The 21,212-nt window shown below is 45.2% G+C and overlaps 2 protein-coding genes across 5 annotated transcripts in view; one reads left to right on the forward strand and one right to left on the reverse strand.

Annotated features, from left to right (window-relative positions):
- Positions 1–16,674, reverse strand: part of SKP2 (S-phase kinase associated protein 2) — a 30,006-nt gene extending 13,332 nt beyond the window's left edge. Inside the window, exons 1-4 of one of the 2 annotated variants that reach the window (XM_046671149.1) lie at positions 16,429–16,674; positions 15,664–15,935; positions 3,897–4,008; positions 1,207–1,350 (exon numbers count right to left, since the gene is read on the reverse strand). In XM_046671149.1, the coding sequence (XP_046527105.1) occupies positions 1,207–1,350; positions 3,897–4,008; positions 15,664–15,935; positions 16,429–16,472 (572 nt within the window). In that variant the 5' untranslated portion in view covers positions 16,473–16,674. The remainder of the gene's footprint in view (positions 1–1,206; positions 1,351–3,896; positions 4,009–15,663; positions 15,936–16,428) is intronic. The other variant, XM_046671148.1, reaches the window with a different exon arrangement.
- A 113-nt stretch (positions 16,675–16,787) lies between these two features.
- LMBRD2 (LMBR1 domain containing 2) overlaps positions 16,788–21,212 on the forward strand; it is a 52,160-nt gene continuing 47,735 nt past the window's right edge. For all 3 annotated transcript variants that reach the window (XM_046671145.1, XM_046671146.1, XM_046671147.1), the window contains exon 1: positions 16,788–17,136. The gene's annotated coding sequence lies outside the window, so the exon portion shown is untranslated. The remainder of the gene's footprint in view (positions 17,137–21,212) is intronic.

Consider the following 21,212-nt stretch of genomic DNA (forward strand, 5'->3'; position numbering starts at 1 on the left):
TACAGTTTCGGTCATAAAACAAATTGCTACCAGCTAATTCCCATCCTCATTCCTTTTAAAATTCAAAAGTACTTTTGCTAAGTCAAGATGTTGCTGCCCATATAGGCCCACTCACAAATTAATCATTGGGCAGCACGAGAATGAGCTGGGTGTGGGTGACAAGGAGATCATGCCTATGATGACACCCATGGAGGGTGAGTGGATAAATGGCTGTGGCATTTACTAAAACAGGGAAGACAGTGGAAGAGCAAGTTGTGAAGGGTGGTGAGTTTATTGTTAGATATGCTAATATTGAGGTACACGGAGGAAATTCAAGTGTGGAAGTTTTTAGGTAATTAGAAATAGGAGTTTGAAAGAGAAGGCTGAGCTAGAGATGAGCACTTGAGAGTCCAGGCATAAAGGTGGGTGTACAGGACATAGCTTGTCCAAGGACAGTGTGTGGATCCAGAAGGAAGGAAGCCAGGGACAGACCCTGGAGTGAACAAAGGAAAGCCCAATGGGAAGGAGACAGAGGATGAACAGCCTCAGAAGGATTACGACCAGTGAGGGAGGAGTGCCACCATATGACCACAGAGAAAAGGGAAAAAGTACTTGAGTTGGGACACAGGTTTCATCCCTAGCTCTGCTGTCTTTAGCTTATTCTTCTGTTCAGTATCTAGTTATCTAGTTAATCTGCTCAAGTCTGAGACTGCACTAACCATATTGCAAAACTATCAGTAACCGAGGAATGTTTTTTCAAAATATTCTACAAAACAAACAAAGGGCATTTTTTCAAGTTGCCAATTTGTCCACAATAGGATCGGAAACCCAGAGCTACGAAGTCTGAAAAGACTTCTCACACTTTTCTCTTTAGGCAGTGGGGAAATAGCTAGGCTGCCTGCGTGTGCTGGTGGGTGCTCCACTCAGCTCCTGCCTCATGGGAGGTCAGGTCGCCCATCTGCTGAGGACCCCACTTCAGATGCTAAATGCGCATCCCTCACCCTGGGAAGAGCCTGACAGTAACCCCGAGTTAAAGTGGGAATAGCATCACTGAAACCTGTGCCATGTTTCAACACAAAGGCCACACAGCAAAATATGCAATTAACATCCCACACTGCACAGATGACCTGTCACGGGCCATAAGGCTGGGCAGAGAAAAAAGTTTTGATCTGTTTTCCACCTCAAGATTTAGAAACAGTCTTCTCCGGGGATTTTTTTCCTTTTTACCTGAAATGTTCAACTAATGGTTGGTCTATAAAGGATCGTGGGCAGCGGAAGGCAACCACCCCTCGGGACAGCAACCGGCCAATTGCATCTGGATGCAGGTTTCTACCTGTGAGGTCTAAGGTCTGCCACAGAGACTCATCGAACCTGGAAAAGAAGAGGGCTCGATTTGATCGGTCGCGGGCACTGGATACTGGAGATCCTCGACACCGCTAGTAACAAGGAGGACATGGCCACTAACCCGCCTTGAAGCAAATCCCGAAGGAATCTTTAAGCTAACTATACAATTAGCTATGATATTTTTAAGGCACTATTGAATATTTCTTGGTCATATCATGGATAAGCTTCCATCTTCCTCTTTATTTTTATTTTCAAATTAGATAGTTCAACGCTATTATTTGCAATGATCCAGAACCAGATATAAAATTCCAGCATTCAATTTAATTTGACGACTTTAAAAATGATGGTTGAAATTACTTAAGTGATTATTGACTAGGTATGTTTCAAATGGCCTAAATAAACCCAGTTGGCATTTTTGTTAAGCATGAACAGGTTAGCACAATTACCCTAAATAACATGTAAATATAACTAAAAGAAAGAAAATTAGCTTTACTTTATTGTAAGATAGGGCTATCAGACATCCACTAGGAAAAAGAAGTCAGAGTTCAGCTGTTTTACAATATTCTTTAAGCTTGAAAAATATATATATACATGCACAGAACTATGCATATATATATGTGAAAGGAAAAGGGAAAAATATTACTTAGATTTTGGATAGTGTTTCTAAAGCAAAAAGAAGGTACCAAAATGTACTGAACAGTACAATAAAGGAGCTTTAACATCCATAGCTTAGTTCAACTGAGCAGAAAAGAAACCATGAGATCAAGCACATGAAGGGATATTTCATTTAATTATTTAATTTTTTTTAAAAGATTGGCACCTGAGGGGCTGGCCCCGTGGCCAAGTGATTAAGTTCGCGTGCTCCGCTGCAGGCGGCCCAGTGTTTTGTTGGTTCGAATCCTGGGTGCGGACATGGCACTGCTCATCAAGCCATGCTGAGGCAGCATCCCACATGCCACAACTAGAAGGACCCACAACGAAGAATATACAACTATGTACTGGAGGGCTTTGGGGAGAAAAAGGAAAAAAATAAAAATCTTAAAAAAAAAAAAGATTGACACCTGAGCTAACAACCGTTGCCAATCTTTTGTTTTCTCTGTTTTTTTCTTTCCAAATTCCCACAGTACATAGTTATATATGTTTTAGTTGTGGGTCCTTCTAGTTGTGGCACGTGGGACGCTGCCTCAGTGTGGCCTGATGAGCGGTGCCATGTCCGCGCCCAGGATCCGAACCAGCGAAATCCTGGGCCGCCGCAGCAGAGTGGGTGAACTTAACCACTCAGCCACGGGGCCAGCCCCTGAAGGAATATTTTAAATGCCTCCTAGAATTTTATTTTTTAATACTGCTTAAAGTAAGCAGGCCACTGGCTAGGGCTTTGAACTAATTCTGCATAAAGAAATTGTCATTCTGTGATTTGACCTCTATTATTAAGAAGGCAGGACCGCAGTGCCTGGCACATAAGGAGCGCTTAAATGCCAGTTATCACTTTTATGAGAACTGAGATGAAGATTAACAGACTCTGCATGGAAAGGACAGCTGGTAAAAAAAAAAAAAATCAAAATGGGGTCACTTGGGTGGGGACAAGTGAAACTCAACCAGCCCGGCTCAGTATTCCAGGTAGCAGACCTCCTTGTGGCTTTTCTAAGCAAAGAGCCTGCTCCTGTAAACACCAAGGGCATCGTATTTCCAGCCCCCTCCCCCCACTCCACCCCAATGGAGGGGAAGGGGCTCCCGCTCTCTCACAGTGAGAGCCCCAGATGTGTGGAGGAGAAGAGAGAAAAAGCCTTTAAGCACAAAGCAAAGGATGGCCAGGGGCTGGATGGGGACTAGGGGAGGGGGAGGCGGTGGTGGAAAAAAGGTCAAACTGAAACAAAGCCTTTTTCCTCCCTTGGTTCTGCCCTGTTACTGCCTTCTCAGCTCACCAAGTCTTTCTATGTGCAGCTCACTGTCCACACCTGAAAAGTGTTGCCTCCAAACTAACAAAAACACCCACAACTCTTGGCTGCCATGTGCTGAACACTTCCACGAGCCAGGCACTGCATGGGCATCTTTATGTTTTATCCTCATCCTCCAAACTGCCTTGTCCTGAAGGTAGCACGATCCCCACCTTAGACAGGGGGAGAGGCTCAGAAGTGTCAAGGGCCTCACTCAGGTCACACAGAGCCTGAGTGGCAGAGGCTGGGTTTCCACTCAGCTCTAATGCCAGAGCCCTGCGTTCTCTCTCCCCACTGCACTCACTACCCAGCCCACCGGTGTGAGGAACGGCTGCGCCTTCATGCACCCCTAGAACTCCCTTCACTCTGTACACTGCCTGGCCCCGACTCAGCATCCAACCAACGTGGGCTAAACCGAACACAGGGAAAAGGGGTTTCAGAGATGGGGTAAATTTACATCTCCAGGAGACTCTCCCCTTCCACTGTGAAATGAAGACACCGATTAATAAAAATATGAAGATACTTAAGTTTGCTTTGTTTTTCTTGGTTTTTAGTTTCACCAGATCCAAATGAATAAGTTAATAACCCTCCTTTTCTCTTCCTCTCCCATATGTATCAAAAGGGGTGAAGAATACTTACGCTAGGTGATACCACCTCTTACAAACACTGGAGACTTTTAGGAGTTCTGGGAGGCAGAGGCAGGAAAAGATTCCTAAGAGCAGCTCATCTGGAAGGGAGTCCCAGGAAACACCTTCAAGAAAAACAAAAAAAATGTGTTTTTCCATCACCCTTCTCTTAGCCTATCAAGTCTAATGAGTCTTTTTATGCACGTAAAAGATACACGACATGCAGCGTAAAATGGGAATTTAATGCTAATCGAATTACTCATTGTCACAACTGTTTTTTTTCTGTTCACTCCTTCTACGTACCCTGAAGTAAGCACCACTTTCTCAGCAAAGGAGAAAAGAAAAAACCAAGACTATTTTTCATAACATTCTTCCCTTCGGTGCCCACCAGCCCATCTGAGGCAAGGACTGTATTAATGGTGGTACAGAGCAAGTCCCCACCCGTCTCCAGAATCACACAACATCATCTAAGATACCATGATGCTTTGGGTCACTAAGGAATGCCTCATTTCTCTCTTAAGTGGATTCAGTGGTGGATTTCTCAGGTCGTGACCTTATTTAAAAGGCAAATAAACCTTCCTCCCTCTTCTTCCACACTTACAGAAAGCACAGACAAGTCAATTTACCTGAAAGAGCACTATCAAAAGGTGCTCTTGTTTATTAATTCAACAAAGAAATTCAACACATATACTTACTGAGCCCCTGCTATGGTGCCCGGTATCGTCTTAAGTGTTGGGGAAAGAGCAGTCAATGAGACAGACAAAATACTTTACCTTAGAAAGCTTACATTCTAGAGGGTGGGAACAGACAATCACACGTTAAAAAAAAAGTACATGATATGTTGAAATTGATTAGTGCTATGCAGCAAAATTAAGCAGGGGAAAGGGGATGATGGGGGCGTGGGGCAGGTGTTCAAAGGCTGAACATAGCGGTCAGGGGAGGCCTGACCGAGACGGCAATCACGGAGCAAAGGCTTGAACAAGGTGAGCCCTGTGAGTACCTTGGGTGTGTTCAGGTGCTGGGAACAGCATGTCTGCTTTGAGGAACAGCAAAGAGGCCGGCGTAAAAGAACAGAATGAGCAAGGCGGTGTGAGGTAGAAGATGAGGTCAGAGAGGCCGGGTCAGGTGGGGCTTTCCACCCCACGATGAGGCCTTCGGCTTTGCCTCTGAATGTGCTGAGGAGCCACTAGAGGGTCTGAGCACAGGAATGACAGCATCTCATGTAAGTTTTAAAAGGATCACTCTGGTTGCTGTGATCTGAATAAACTGGAAGGAGAAAAAGGTAGATGCAGGAAGACCACTTTTGTTAGTCTTATAAAAGCAATCTCTAAATAGCTATTCAACAAGCATTAAACTCTTACATATGAATGTAGAGAATAACACACAAGATCAGGAGAATATAACAACGGCCAAGAAGCAAACAAGTATGCACTGAAGAAATGCGGAGAGTGGTTGGATGAGTTCAACAGCCTGCCTTCCCAGTCTCTACCTCCAGATCTCCTACGTGGATCCTAGGGCCATCCTTTTCCTCCCACAATGGTTAATTCATGTGTCAACGTGAAGGATCAAGGGGTGCCCAGATATTTGCTTAAACACTTTTCTGGGTGTATTTGTGAGGGGGTTTGTGGATGAGATTAACATCTGAATCAGCAGATTGAGAAAAGCACAGGGCCTTCCCCAATGTAGGTGGGCCTCATCCAGTCAGAGGTCCGATTTGAACAAAAGGCTAATTAAGGGAGAAGTGGCTTGCTCTGTCGCTGAGCCGGGATGCGGGTCTCCTCCTGCCTTCAGACTCAGACTGGAACCCACCATCGCCTCTCCTGGACCCCAGGCCTTAGAACTGCAGACCTTGGAACTTTTCAGCCTCCATAACTGTGTGAGCCAATTCCTTATAACAAATCTCCATATATCTCCTATTTGTTCTGTCTCTGGAGAACACTAATACAACTCCTGCCCCCATTTAAAAGGTGCCAGGACACTGCACCAGGCTCTGTGGGGACCATGAGGGAGAATAGCATCGAGGAGAGCGATAAACATCTCAGTTGGGGCCTCTGGGGAGTATTCCTGGGCAAGCTTTCTAAAACAATTATGCCCTTCCCTCAATTAGAACCCTTCAATGGTGTCCCCCCAAACATTTAGCCTCAAGTCTATTCTACATAGCATGAAGTTCAAACCTTTCATGTCAGGGCCCAACTCATATTTTTCTAGGTTCATTATCTAAAAATAGGTTCCAACCATCTGGAGCTACTTGTAATTCTTAGAATGAGTTGTTCCCCACATCTTAGTGCCTCTGTACATGCTGTGCTCTCCCCAACTGCTATTAATTTAAAATCAAGTTGCTATTAAAGCCCCAACTCCTATGGAAGGCCTCCCAGGACACCACCAAGAACAGGGCACTTTTTTTTCTTTTTAACCACAACTTTTTATTTACTTACTCATCTGTCTAGGCTCTCACTAGGCTAAGAGTTCTTGAGAACAAGAACTCCATTTTTTAAAAAATCTTCGTATTTCCAAGAACTAGCACAATGTCTGATACATTCACCCATCCATATATTTAATGAACATATACTATAGGCTGAGGTCTGTTCTAGGTTCTATGGATACAAAGATGAATGAGGTACATCCTGCTTAGAGTTGGAGAGACACAGACAAACAGGAAACTCAAAGTGTCATGACAGGCTGCAATAGGGTTCAGGGTGCTGTCCTGTGTAGCATATGGGGCTGGAGCAGTGATCAGGGCAGACTTCCTAGAGGAAGCAGCTTCTATTGAACAATGAGTTGGAGATATGCAATTGCTCAATTCATGCCTGCCCCTCTCTCTCTAGAGGACAAAATTAAAGGACTGAGGCTCTGAAACCTATGGTTAGAGGGATGAAGGTGCATCATCCACAGTGACCCTGGACCCCGACCTGGGGAGGCAGCTGGAGATTACCCCAAGGCTCCTCAGTCTGGCAACAACCCTCCGCCTGGGCCACGAAGCTCCTCCAAGGTCAGCATGGACAGAGGATGGAGGTTCTCAAACCGGGCTCCTGCTCTGCTCCTCAAATTGGAAAAAAGTTGATGGAGAGGCTCTTAAGTTTTTCTTCCATTAATTCTTAACTCTCTGACCTCTGCTGCCTCCTGCATATGTAGATCAGATTCTAGCATTTGATTTGGCAAAAAGTTACACTGAGTTATTTCAAGTCTAATACACTGAGATTTTACTATGATCTGCAAGGACCATCCTGATACCAGGTGCCTGGCCTCCCCAACAGGTGTGAGAAGCACTGGACTGAGGAAGAAGCAGGCTCTCACTGGAGTTCGGCTATGCTGCCCTCAAGCCTGTGAACAGTGGGCAAGTTACTTCATCCCTCTGAGGCTTGGTTTCTTCATCTGTAGTAATGGGAATACAGATTTACCTTGCAAAGTCATTTACTGTGAAGATTAAATAATGTATGAGAAAAGATTAAGTGAGTCAAATTTTCCTTTTTCTTTCTCGCCTCTATTCTTCTCCTTTCCCCATTAAATCTGCACATTTTCCTTTTGTGACCTTTTCTCTTCAATGCTGCTTGGAACTTTCACCTACGTGAAAGCATCCAAGGTCTGAGTGGGGTTTGGACAAGGCAGCATGGTGTGATTTACCAAGATCTCCCAAATGCCCTCTAAGTTTCAGATCCCGAGAAGCAGATCCTAAGGATCTGAACTCAAGTAGTTTATTTGGGAAGTGACCCCAGGAAGCATTGGAAAGAGTGACGAGACACAAGGAAGGGAAGGAAACCAATTCAGGTACATTAATAAGCAGGTTATGACTATGGGCAACTGGGGTTCAAATCTGCTGGGAACTCCACGAGACCAGAGTTCCTGTCCCAGAGCTGCCCCAGCCAGCGGAACAAGGGCTGGGGTATTAATCCACCGACTGCTGGCAGTCACAGGTTGGGGACTTCTGGGAAGGGGGGCAGGAATGTTAACTCCCCAGCATGCCTGCCCAGAGAAAGCTGATCTCAAGACAGAGAGTCATCTGTGTGTGGGAGAAAGCCTCCGGCATATGGGGGAAGGGTGAGCTTCAAGGCACTGTGGATGGGGCACCGAAGCATCCATTAAAGGTGGTGGGAACAGAAAATTAGGGAGGCTCATTGTGAAGTGCGGGGCAGGAGAAATAAATGAAATAAACTCATGAACTTGGTGTTTCCTATTTTATTGGGAAGAGAGATATCAGGAACAACTAGAAGAACAATATAAGATAGGTAATTAAAATGCTAGGAGGAAAATCTGGCAAAGCAATGAATGCAGAGGTTTGCAGAGGACAACGAAGCCACATAAGTAAGATGAGTCTAGAATTAGGAGGGCTTTGCATTCTAACTTCTATCTTCACCTGCCCAACTCCTACTTATCCTTCAGATCTCAGCTTAAATGTCATTTCCTCACGGGAGCACTCCCAGCTCACCACCATAGCCCCCCTGTCTAGTTTGCACATCCAGCGCCTAGCACAATACCTGGCACATAATAGGCATTCAATAAATTTGGTAAATGCATTACACGTTTTACTCTCCCTTCATGCAAGCTATGTGCTAAATCTGTATTTGTGTGACTGGTTGTTAACCAGTTAACTACTACATAATCAGTGCCTAGGAGAGAGTCTGGCAATGAATATTAGAAAGTGCTCAATTGGTAACTCACAAAGGAGTCATCGATACCCAAGGGAAGGATGCTGGCTTTATTTTATGCAAAGGTAACACTACTGGCTTCTTAGGACCAGATTCCTCGTTTGTAAAATGACAAGGTTGACCTATGGCTCCACTTCTACAAACATTCCTGGGTACCTAATTAACACAGGAGGGCTGGGAGGTGGGTGTAAGCCACAGTCCCGGCCCGACGGCCTCACTGGGCAATGAACTAATAAACAAATACATAACACAACATTTAAAACTGCCACTTACTGAAAGCCCTAAAAAGTGTGAGGCATTTATTAAAGCACACTGACTCTAATCTTTGCAGCAACCATAAGTAGCATTATTCCATTTTATAGGTGAGGAAACTTGTCTCTGTGGGGTTAAAGGTGAGATCAACCATTAGGTGGCAGAGCCGAGAGGGAAATGTGAGTCTGTTCTGTTTCTAAACCCCATGCCCCCAGGTGAAGGTGCAAAGCCATAAGAGGTGGATGTCTGAAAGCTGGCCAGGTGGCAGACGGTACTGCAGGTGGGGGTACAGTAAGGGGATGGGATGGCACTGTTGGCGTACGGGGAATGAAGCTGAAGACAAAAACCCAGGGCACAATGTCCTCTGTCAGTCCACGAATAGTCTTTGAGGTGGGGGCAGAAGATGCAATTAGGACAAAAGGGACGAGGTCACACAACTAGTAAGTGGTAGAGTGGGAATTCAAACCCAGGTCTGATACCAAACTGTGCCCTCTTTCTACCCTAGGATGCTTTAAGATTCTACGGTTCTGAGTACTTGATGGTCTACAAGTTTAAACAAGGTGAGAATTAACCTGACTTGTGATGGAAAAAGAAATCAATCCACGCTAGGGAGGGAGAGGTGGAGGGGAGGGGGGGGTAACACAAAGATGCTAAGAGCTATCGATGGGTTGGCCACCAGATGGAAGGAGCAATTGCCAAGAAAATGCACAGCCTCAGCTAGCAGCCAAGTACCCAGGGCTCCACGCAGCCGACCACAGGACGACACCGATTCGAGAGCCCCTGGGGTACCGGTGGGGGTGTCACAGCAGGAAATTGGCTGCTGTCCCAGCAGGTGGGGCAGAAGTCTGTCTTCATATAGCTGCTCTAGTGGCTGGTATCCAGGCTTATGATACGCTCAATCTAATTTTACTTGCCATATTTAATTCTCAAAACATCAACCATCTGTTTCCTGGATTCTTGACTACACCGCTGCCTGGTCTGCTTGCCCAGAGCGGATGGAAAGTCCGGAGCAGGTCTTTCCTCCACTCGCCTCTTCTAAACCCCCCAAGGCTGCATACCAGCCCCACACAGTAAGGGAAGATAATTATTAAGTCCTCCCCTCTAGTCCTTTATTACACGGATAGCAGTTAAACATACTGTGGAGCCATGAAAGGTGAAAACTTGCCAGATTCACAAACCTGCTAGTCATCACCCTCAGCCAGCACCATTTCCACTTATTCCTTAGTTACAAACCCAGCTGTCCACTTCTGTAACTTCAGCACTGCCCAGGCCTCTTAAACTCCTCTGGAGAGTGGCTTGTTGAAGAGTTTTCTATGCATTAGATCTCTGCAGTATAGAGAACTCATCTTACTTGACATATTTATTTCTTAGAACATCACCTACACTCAGATTCAGATTCAAACTCCAAAGTAATCTTAATCATAAGCAAAATTTTGACTCCACATTGCGCCTCTCTCTGAGCACAAATGAACCAATTACCCTTGAAGGAGAAGCAGGCAGTGGTGCTCACATCGACTGTTTTTTGTGTGTTTAAGGGCAGGGCCCCACCTCCTGTTTGCTTTTGCTGGCTTGTTTTAAGTAGTAACAACCCATACTTCCTTTCTGGTAGACTACAAACAGATTCTGCTACCTAGGATGAATTTGCCCCCGCTTCCTACAAATCATAAAGAGAAATGACTGGACCATGCTAGCTTTTGGTATTTGGGTTTTTTTTGGCTAGGTGGGCAAAACTGAAAAAAACAAAACACAGCAAAACAAAAACGGGGGTCCTGACGATCCCCTCAGCCCCACAACCCTATATTTCTATGAGGGACTGGCTCAACCCTGGGGTGTGTGAAGAGTAATGAACCAACCATGGAAATTGGGATTTGGAGAATAAGGTACAGCATCTAAGCTCTGTGAGAGCAGACACTTTTGCCTGCCATGTTTACTGCTGCATTCCTAACCTCGAGAATGGTGCTCACTAAATATCTGCTGAATGAATGAATGAAAGGAAGCTACAGGGCAAAGAAAGATGCCTGGGAGGGTCCCATGAAGGCTCTTACAGAGCTGAGCTTTGGCAGCTGCAGGCTGAGATTCACTGCTGTGTCAAGAAATCAATTTTGGGGTTGGCCCAGTGGCACAGCAGTTAAGTTCGTGCGCTCTGCTTTGGTGGCCCTGGGTTCACAGGTTCAGACCCCAGGCACGGACCTAGCACTGCTTATCAAGCCATTCTGTGGCAGGCATCTCACATATAAAAGAGAGAAAGATGAGCACAGATGTTAGCTCAGGGCCAGTCTTCCTCAGCAAAAAGAGGAGGATTGGCAGCAGATGTTAGCTCAGGGCTAATGTTCCTCAAAAAAAAAAAAAAAAGAAATCAATTTCGTTTGACAACCATTGTTTTGAAAGAATGGAATGGAACAGAATAGAAAATATCTTAGTAAGGAAAGATAGAGTTTTGTGAAATTTCTGTTTCAGATACAGACCCAGGATTGCAATGTAAAATATATTTCGTATAGGTTAAAAAAAAAATACTGGAGAAAAATGTTTGCCTAGAGGTATTAAAAAGCAGATTCCCAGGCTCAAGGCAGACTTCTGGGACTGGAATCTGTGGAATTTTGCACTTTGAACAAGTTCCCTTGGGGATATCAGCATACTCTAAACTCCAGAGTCTCCAGTCTGAAAACCATTGTAGGGTCTGGAATTTCAAGCAGTTTAACAGCCATGGAAGAGTGGATCAACAAATTAGTTCAACAGTGTTTTCAAGGCCATCCTCTGTTTATGGGGGGTTGACAGGGGATTGAGATAGGCATTTAATGACCATGAATGAAACACAGCTGTCCTCTTCCTGCCCACTACTGATCTCACTACTGGGCCATTTCCTTCCACACACTCACCCCAAGAGCCAATCAGACCTGTCCTCATACTGGTTGGCCACACAGTTTTTTCTTTTAAAGTGTGTTGATTTCTTTTCTTTTTTTTTTTTGGTGATGAAGATTGGCCCTGAGCTAACATCTGTTGCCAATCTTCCTCTTTTTGCTTGAGGAAGATTGTCACTGAGCTAACATCTGAGGCAATCTTCCTCTATTTTGTATGTAGGATGCTGCCATGGCACGGCTTGATGAGTGGTGTGTAGGTCTGTGTCTGGGATCCGAACCCACGAACCCAGGGCCGCCAAAGTGGAGCACGTGAACTTAACCACTATGCCACCAGGCCAGCCCCAGCCACATAGTTTTTATCTTCCATAATAAACAGAGAGGAGGATTTAGTCACCAGACGGGAGCCTGGCTTGGGGCCTGCAGAGAGAGACTGCTGAGTGAGGAAGCATGAAAACCTCACAGCCCAGGGCCACTGTCTGCAGATAGCTACATAAAGCATGTGTGGCCTGTTCTACCTTAATTCTGGCAGAGCTGTCAGCCACCTGTCCTGACAACTGCAGACAAAACTCCCTGGAATGATGATCCAGCTACACTGGAGGCCCCAGGCTCCTGGAGGCCCACTGGAAATCCTCTCCACCAGCTGCCCCTCATGCTGCATCACTGACTCTACCCCCTCTTCCACACCGCCCAGCCGGTGTGCATTGTGTGTAATTCCATGCACATACAAAGGATACTATTAGTTTCCCTCCTCACCTCTCTCTTAGGTGATCACATAAAACTATTTTTTTTCTTTTACTTCAGATACGTATTTTTTGGTTTTTTTTTTTTGGAGGAAGATTAGCCCTCAGCTAACTACTGCCAGTCCTCCTCTTTTTGCTGAGGAAGCCTGGCTCTGAGCTAACATCCGTGCCCATCTTCTCTAGTTTATACGTGGGACGCCTACCACAGCATGGCTGCCAAGCAGTGCCATGTCCGCACCCGGGATCCGAACCAGCGAACCCCGGGCCGCCGAGAAGCGGAACGTGCGAACTTAACCGCTGCGCCACCGGGCCGGCCCCTCAGATACGTATTTTTGAAGTCAATTTTAACAATCCAGACTCATTGATTGGACCCTTTCCAGATCCTCTCTTTTCTCAGAGCCTCCACTGTTGCTAAGTGGAAGAAGGAAGCTTGTCCATGTCCAGTGAGAATCATCTCGGAAGCCTTTCACATCTGGGAAGTTTCAGGTCCCTTTGGCACAAAGGGCTCCCTCCCCTGGCCTCCTACAGCACTCACTGCCTGAATACACCGCTGCTGGCGTATTAGCGGCCATTTTTTGCTGTGAGCTTCTTTTGTGTATCGTCTTTTCTCAACTTCCCGTGCAATTTCCTAGAAGATAGCAACCATCCCTTAATCTTCCGTCTTGTTTCCACAGTGCCTTGCTTAAAAAATGTCTTTTTTATTTACATCTGTGTGTGTGAATGTGGAAGGATGCACAGCAATCATACTCCGTGTTAAAAGCTGGATGCACCGGACAAATTAATCAAAATCTGCTTATCTTGTCAGGAAGTATCTTTCACCACACTTGGATGGTCAAGCATCAAATTGCCACTGCTACATTTCAGACACTCAATATAGCAATGACACTAAATTTTGAAGGAAAAAAACTACACTAATAGGGTTAGACTAACAGTATTAAGGACAAAGGATAAAGCAGCCTTCCAATGGACATCCGAAATTTCGTTGACTGCATTAACTGGGTTTCCGGATTGAGTGTTGTGTGCCAGGCAGCCTGCTAAGACGTTACGGGAACTCTCATTTAATCTCCACAGCAGCCCATAAAGTGGGTATTATCACTCCATTTCACAAGGAAACTAAGGCTCAGAGAACCCAAATAACTTCCCAAGGTTGGTAAACAGGAGAACAGACATTCAAAGGCAGATTTCCCTGACTTTACCACAATCCTTTACTGTCTTTCTAATTAATCCAACTCTTGACATAGATTCCCAGAACATAATTTGAAGGTTCTTTTTCCTAATGAAAAGGTCAAAAACCAAAAAACCCAGAGTTTTTTAAAGCAAAGCAAGCAAGCAAGCAAGCAGCCAACCAATCAACCTTTCTGCACAAAAAGCCAGGTGGGAGAATTTAGGAACATACCTATTTACCTTGGCTCTGCAAGACTTCATCTTTAGGTCTTTAATCTCTTTTTCTCCATCACTCACCCAATTTCAGTTTAGACTCTGATCACCTCTTCTAAATTTCAACAGCCTCCTAATTCTGTGGACTCTGTCAGAATCTATCCAGAATCTGACCACTGCCTATCACCACTCTCATACCTCCTAACAAGTCTCTAAACTCCTACCCTCAACCCAATAGTGTGTCCTTTTCAAAGGTCACATCACAAGTCTTATCAGCATCACCTCTACCTGAGCTCCCACTACTCTCCCTTTTGCTCCCTGCACTCTTAGGGAGGATGGCTACCCTGCTGTTCCTTGTACAGGCAGGACATGCTTCTGCCCCAGGGTCTTTGCACTGGCTGTTCCCTCTGCTTGGGGCTCTCTTCTCTAAGATATTTGCGTAGCACATTCCCTCACCTTCTTTATGCCTTTGCTTAAAGCTCACTGTCCGAGTGAGGCTTTCCTTCAATACCATTTAAAAGTGCAACCCAGGGGCCGGCCTGTTGGTGTAGCAGTTAAATGCGCACATTCTGCTTCTTGGAGGCCCAGGGTTTGCCGGTTAGGATCCTGGGTGTGGACATGGCACTGTTTGGCACACCATGCTGTGGTAGGCGTCCCACATATAAAGTAGAGGAAGATGGGCATGGATGTTAGCTCAGGGCCAGTCTTCCTGAGCAAAAAGAGGAGGATTGGCAGTAGTTAGCTCAGGGCTAATCTTCCTCAAAAAAAAAAAAGTGCAATCCATCTACCCACCTCAGGACTTCTAATCCCTCTTGGCTTGTTTTATTTTTGTTGTTAGCCACAGCACTTATCACCTTCTAATATACTACCTACCAAATTTATTATGTTTATTGTGTCCTCTCTCGAGAACAGAAGCTCCATGAGCGTAGAAACATTTGTTTTGCTCACTGCAGTATCCCCAGCACCTAGAACACTGCCTAGCACACAGCATGTTGTCAGCAAATATTTGCTGAATTAATGTTTTAAATGACTTACTAGCAAGAAAAACTGGTAATCCCAGGTCAAGGCATTACGTTTACCCTATGACTTTGAGTACTCTTGGGGCTCTGATCCACTCTGGGAGGCACTCGCTCACCTGCTGAGAAGACTGGGAATGGCGAGCTATTAAGAGAGGAATGATACGGTGAGTTCTACATTACAGTCAGTCCACTCTCACTCTGGGGGATGGATCTGGAGAGGAGAAGGCTGGGATTATGAGTCCATTCCAATCATTCAGGCAAGAGATGTTCACTGAAAGCTTGAGAAATATTTATGAGACAAGAGGGAAAGATTCAATGATTGGGTGGATGTTGGCGGATGGTGGGAATCTGAGCCACCCTCAGGTTTTTGGGTTGGGTTGGTTTAATCCTGGGAGAAATGGAGACAGGGTATACCAGAAGAATCCCATTTGAGAGTGGACCTGGGGAGGTAAGTCTCCTCCACTTAGTTTAACTTTCATGTTAGCAGTTCTTTGACAAATAACTAAAGTGATTATGGCAAAAAGCTCAACCAGGGCTATAGAGCAGCAGAATATAAACAAAAGGAATCCTACAAGAAGATCATGGCCTATGTTCCCATTTATCAGTGGCACTGAGCTAGCTTTTGAGCAGATAGGTTCCCTTCTAAGAAAAAAGGCAGGAATGTCTTCTCATGGCTTAAAAGTCAATTATGCATTACAAAATGTATACCCACCAAGTTTTCTAAAGACTTCAACGACAATGACCTGTGCCATTTCTTTGGAAAACAGCTTCAGAATTAGGTGATTTTAAAAGGGCCCCACTCTAAAGATCCCTGAACAAATCTCTATTTTATACAACAAAATAGTTCAATCTACCCCTTAGGTGACCTAGAATTTTACCCTCATACCTTACCTGGAAAGTTTTCTCGATTTAGCTTAGGTCTGCGGACGATCACAAAGTCCTTGTCATTCCCTTTGCTCTTCAGCCGTTTTCGTGGGGGGCTGTGCGGGTGACCCAGATTTGAGAGCAGTTCCTGGGGGATGTTCTCACTATCCACCTCCTCCTTCTCCAGAGCAGAGACTCCCATGCCCGACAGCAGTTCACAAGTCTTGCTAGAATCCCATCCCCACGTGAAGCTGGTGGTAACGTTGCTACTCTGGTCGGGAATCTCCTGGAGGTGTTTCCTGCAAAGATGCACAACAGCCAACCCGTTTCTTTCTAAAACACACACGTAAATAATTCCAGGATAGGCCTAAACGGAACTGCAAGTTATGCACTGTAGAAAACTTTTACAGCAGCTAACAGAACTGCATTTTTTACGTGATAATGGCGCGTTCCCAAGAATGAAAGAGAAAATAACCAAAATCGAAAAGGCTCTTTGATTTATGATCGTGCACAAAGCCTCAAGAATTTCCTAGGGTGGAGGGAAGAGAGAAGGAAAGAGGGAGGGCAATCATACACTGATTGAAAGCAGGAAAGCCCGATAAGGGAAGCCAAACAAACCCGCACGCTGATAACTACACTAAAGCTTCCCTCCATCCACGCTTTCCCAAAGAAGCAGCTAAGCAACCATTCACATTATAGCATTAGTAACAATATTAGCAAGTAGCAATATTCGCGGCCTAAATGAATTAAGACGGTCCATTCATCTTCTGCCCCTTTTTGCAATCGGTTTACCTGTGCATGGCGTCCACAGATTCGGGAGTTTTAAATGCGTGCATTAATTGCAGAGCTGCCCGCCTCTCGGATTCCCGCTTTGGCGCGCAGCAGCTCACAGCGTGCTGCTCTGGCCTCCAGCGGCAAGACCCGCGAACTCTAGCAACGTTTCATCCCCACCGCGCGCGCAGGGCTCTTCTGCCCGCTCTCCTCCGCAGCCGCCGCCTGCGGCCCCGCTGTCTCCTGGGAACTGTAGTTTCTGCCCTGCCCCATAGTCGGGCTGGCTCGCCGCTACTTCCTTCCTTTGCAACTTCGCCCGCCCTCGAGATACCCACAACCCCCCGCGGCTGCGGGGCTGGAAGGCCCACGGAGTAGGCGGGGAAGCGGAAGTGGGCGGCGCTCCGGCTGACTGAGAAGTGTCAGCCGCTTGACCGGGAAGGGTTTTCCTTTCCCAGGAACCCGCAGGCCTTCTGGTGACAGTCACCGCCGTCACCTGGTAGCGTGGGTCCCGGACACGGGACGGCTGTGGCACACGCGGAGTTTCCCGGTCTTTCCAGACGCTGTCTGGCGAGATCGCGCGGTGAGCCAGAGGAGGAGAGCGTGAGGCACTTGGTGTCTGGGGCCGAGCGCGGCGGACATAGAGAGGACCCTGGAGACCCCAGGCGGCCGCCGCCGCGGGCCCGCGTCCCCGGAACCTGAGTGGAGGCGGTAGCCCGGCCCACCCGCCAGGTGAGAGGCTGCGGGCCGGGGGCGTTCCCCTGTTTTTCCCCTCTGCCTCCCCCGCCGAGGAGAGGGCGGCCCTAAGGACCGGTGTGTGGACAGGATCCTTTGCTCACCTATAAAATAGGCGCTGAGACGACGACGCCCGTCTCCCAGGCTTGGAGGGAGGGGCGGACAAGATAACGCGTGGGAGAGCGTTTCGTAGACGGTACCGCGGTTCGATCGAGAGGCTGTGGTTTGGTTTTAGGGGAGCAGGAAACCACAGTGCATCCCTGTGCAGTGGGCGAGAGCTGCGCGTCCTTCCCCTGGCAGCCTTGAGCGGTCTCAGAAGTGCTAGCGTGGGAACAAATCAGGTGACTGTTTGCACAGGGCTTTACCAGGCAACGCTGGGAGCCACCCGCAAAGCCATTCGGCTGCTCTCGCTCAACCGGTTGCGTCTGGTTGCGTCGCCGCCGTCGAGCCAGCTGCTTTCAGCCTGTCTCCGCGGAGACGAGTCGGGGGGCGCTTAGAGTAGGGAGCGTGCCACATTCCAAGTAGGATGACCATGCGAGATCCATTGTGCAAACCTCACTGTAACGGTGACCCCGGGAAATCAGGGGAAGAGGGAAGGGGAATAAATTCCAACCCTAGTGAAAATGGAGAGGATTTATAAAGTTCAGAAGCAAGCAGGCCAGCCTCATCTCAAAAATATTAGTTCAGCTTGCTGTATGACACACTTTCTTCTTTCTTTATAAAAAATGATTCTTATTTCTTTAAACAATGATTCATTTCTTTAAAAAAATGAATTAAAGCTCCCTTGCCCAGGTATGTGCTTGTTTCAATGTTGGTGCTTAGCTCGAAAAGTAACCACCTCTTACCTGAGGAAGGTATTCATGAACCTTCAGCTTGTTCTTGAAAGTAGGTGAAATTGGTGTGAAGAAGGGATCCGTTCACAAATCGATTTTGGTTGAAACTAGGTAGAGAATACTATGCTGAATGTTCACAATTCGTTAAAGTAACATTATATGAAAATATTTTTAAGTGCAGTATTCTGATTTTTTACGTAAAGCCAGCTTTCGGTTACTTTGGCTAAGGAGAAAGCAATTGCCTTCCTTTGAAATCTACATCCTTTCCCTTAAAATCACAACTCATTAGAGAAGTGTTTTTTTTTGGTGAGGAAGATTGGCCCTGAGCTAACATCTGTTGCCAATCTTCCTCTTTTTGCTTGAGGAAGATTGTTGCTGAGCTAACATCTGTGCCAATCTTCCTCTGTTTTATGTTGGATGCTTCCACAGCGTGGTTTGATGAGCAGTGCTGGGTCTGCACCCAGGCTCCAAACCTGTGAACCCTGGGCTGCTGAAGCCGAGCCTGCCACTGGGCTGGCCCTTCAAGTGCACCCTCTTCACATGGCTCTGAGATGTGTTCTGTCTCTTCACAGCGTACAGACAAAGGAAGGGGTGTTGGGGCTACCTTGCAGATTTAGGGAGATAATCCCAATTTGTCAAGAGAGGCAAGAGGAGGGATTTCTGCCAGCGAGGATCATTTTCTTCTTTTATGAGAATGAGGGTGGGCCCAGGCTGTGGTAACCACAGAGAATGAGAAACAAAAAGCATTTGATATCATTCATAGTTTTTTGGGGGGAGTAGGGGAAGACCCATTTAGGGTAAAGCTATGCTTTCATACCATTAGGGCAATTGGTTATCTTCTAGAAACACGTTGATGTGAGGAGGCAGAGATTAGCGACTAGCATATATTAAAAGACCTACCCTGTGCCTGGAGCTCCTGCTTGGTATTTTACTTTTAGATCTCATTTGATCTTCATAGCAACCTGTGTGAGGTGATTATTTATCCTCATTTAACAGCTTAAATGGCATAAAGTCACACAATTATTGGAGTTGGGATTTAGAACCCAGGTTTACCACAGTACAATAAAACATTTGTATTTTAAAATAGTTGTAATTTTCGGCACTTAATAACACTGGCAAAATTTTTCATACTTGTGTGTTTTACCTTCATATTACTGCATTGATTCTTAAATAATTTTAAAATTATGAAATAATACATATTTAAAATTACTTGAAATTAAAAGCACACATGTACAAGAAAGCACAAAGGAGAAAGTAGAAATCATCTCTTTACTACCCTTGGCAACCACTACTAGCATTTTGGTGTATATCCGTCCATGCGTATATGTGTATTTCCTGTGTATACTCCCTCAGACCCCTCTCCTGTCTCTTGGCATCTCTAAAGTGTCTCCTTGGATCTCACCTTTCTTCTAGGCTGGGGGAATCTGGTGGGCTCTTTGAATTACTGTCTGCAGTGGAGTGTTGCTCTTAGGTGGCCTCAAGCACAGATCCCTCCTCTCATCAGTCATGGCCATGGTAGCAGAATTAGTGATTTATTAAACCCTCAGCTGCTTTAGGCAACCGACAGTGATGAGACTGGTGGACATTTTTAAAACTTCCAGGACTATTTAGTACAAACATTTATGTTTCCGTTTTCACGTTTAAGTAATGCTGCTGTGAAAAATAACATTGTGGATAAATCTTTGTTCCCATTTTGGTTTTTCTTTAAGTTATTTAAAGAGGAATTACTAGGACAAAGGTATGTATCTTTTTTAAGGTTTTTGATACATATTGCCAAATTGCTGTCCTCTCCGGTAATGGGTTTTTTTAATAAGCCAAACTTGAGTTGTCCAATCTTTGTTTATATTTTTTAGATTTTAGTCAACAATTATCTTATCAATTTAATATACAAATAACTAAATTAGGTGGAGCATATGGCACCCCCAGCTTTGAAGAGAAAATTACTCAGTTGAAATAAACAAAAGAGGCTATAGGAATTCATAAGGAACCTTGGAAAGTTCTGTCATTCTGGACTGTAAAAAAGCAATTCCTCACTTGAATTTAGGTACAAGGTCGATGATATGGACTTTAAAACTAGCATTTTCTCATCTCAGGTTAGGGAAACCCCAGTTTTCATCTCCAATTTCATGGGACCCCCTAGGCCTAACTTTGTGTCATAAAAAGGCTAAAGAAGTTCAGCTTGAACAGTAGTATGGGAAACAGAATAATCCACTCCCAAGGCTGTCTACACCCTAAACCAGTAAATAAGACTAGATGATCTAGGTGGGCCCAGTGAGATCAGATGAGCCCTTAAGCAGTACCTTCTCCTAGCTGAGGGCAGAAGAGGAAGTCAGAGATTCCAAGCATGAGAAGAATTTGACAAGCCATTGCTGGCTCTGAGATATGTGGGGCCATATGAAAAGACTGGAGAGAGGCCTCTCTAGAACTGAGGGCGAATACCTGCTGACACTCTGCAAGGACATGAGGATCTCAGTCCTATGACCGTAACATAATGAATTTTGCAATAGCCTGAATGTACTTAGAAATAGATTATTCCCCAGAGTCTCCAGAGAGGATCACAAATCTGCTGACACTTTGATTTCAATCTTGTGAGACCCTAAGGAGAGAACTCAATTGAGCCACGCTAGGCCTGGACCCACAGAAACTATGAGATATGGGTGTTGTTTTAAGCCACTAAGTTTATAATTGTTTATAGCAGCATAATACACAGAGCATGGGAAGAGATACAACAGTATCATCTCTTTATTACTAGAATAAAGGATCTGTAGGATCCAAAGGATTCCATTTATTCATCTGCAGTGTTTTAAAGTACTGACTATGAATCAGACCGAAAAACTGACAGCCATAGGAAAAAAAAATATTAGTAGCTAGTGGCAAGTTTATCTCTGATTTTGTTGTTTGCTTATGCCCATAATCTTACCGCCTATTATTGATGTTTTCATATATTTCTTTGTTGTCTTTTTTTAAAGACTTTTTTAAAGTCTTTTTTAATGCATATTCTGGAAAATTGTGTGTATCTAGTTTTTCAATTAATGTTATGGTAATTTTCTAATGTTATTAAATAATCCTAATAAACATTATATCTTATACTTCAATAATATTCCATCGTTTGTTTCTGTCATACTTTATTTAGCATTTCCTTGGTTATCTATAATGTTCAGTATTCTTTTCTGTTGATTTAGTGATTGTCTTATTCCTTGCACTGGACAGTTCAGGTAAATAAATATCTAGATCAAACTC

Source organism: Equus quagga, chromosome 9 (genome assembly GCF_021613505.1).
Source record: "Equus quagga isolate Etosha38 chromosome 9, UCLA_HA_Equagga_1.0, whole genome shotgun sequence".
In the NCBI taxonomy this organism is placed as follows: Eukaryota; Metazoa; Chordata; class Mammalia; order Perissodactyla; family Equidae; genus Equus; species Equus quagga.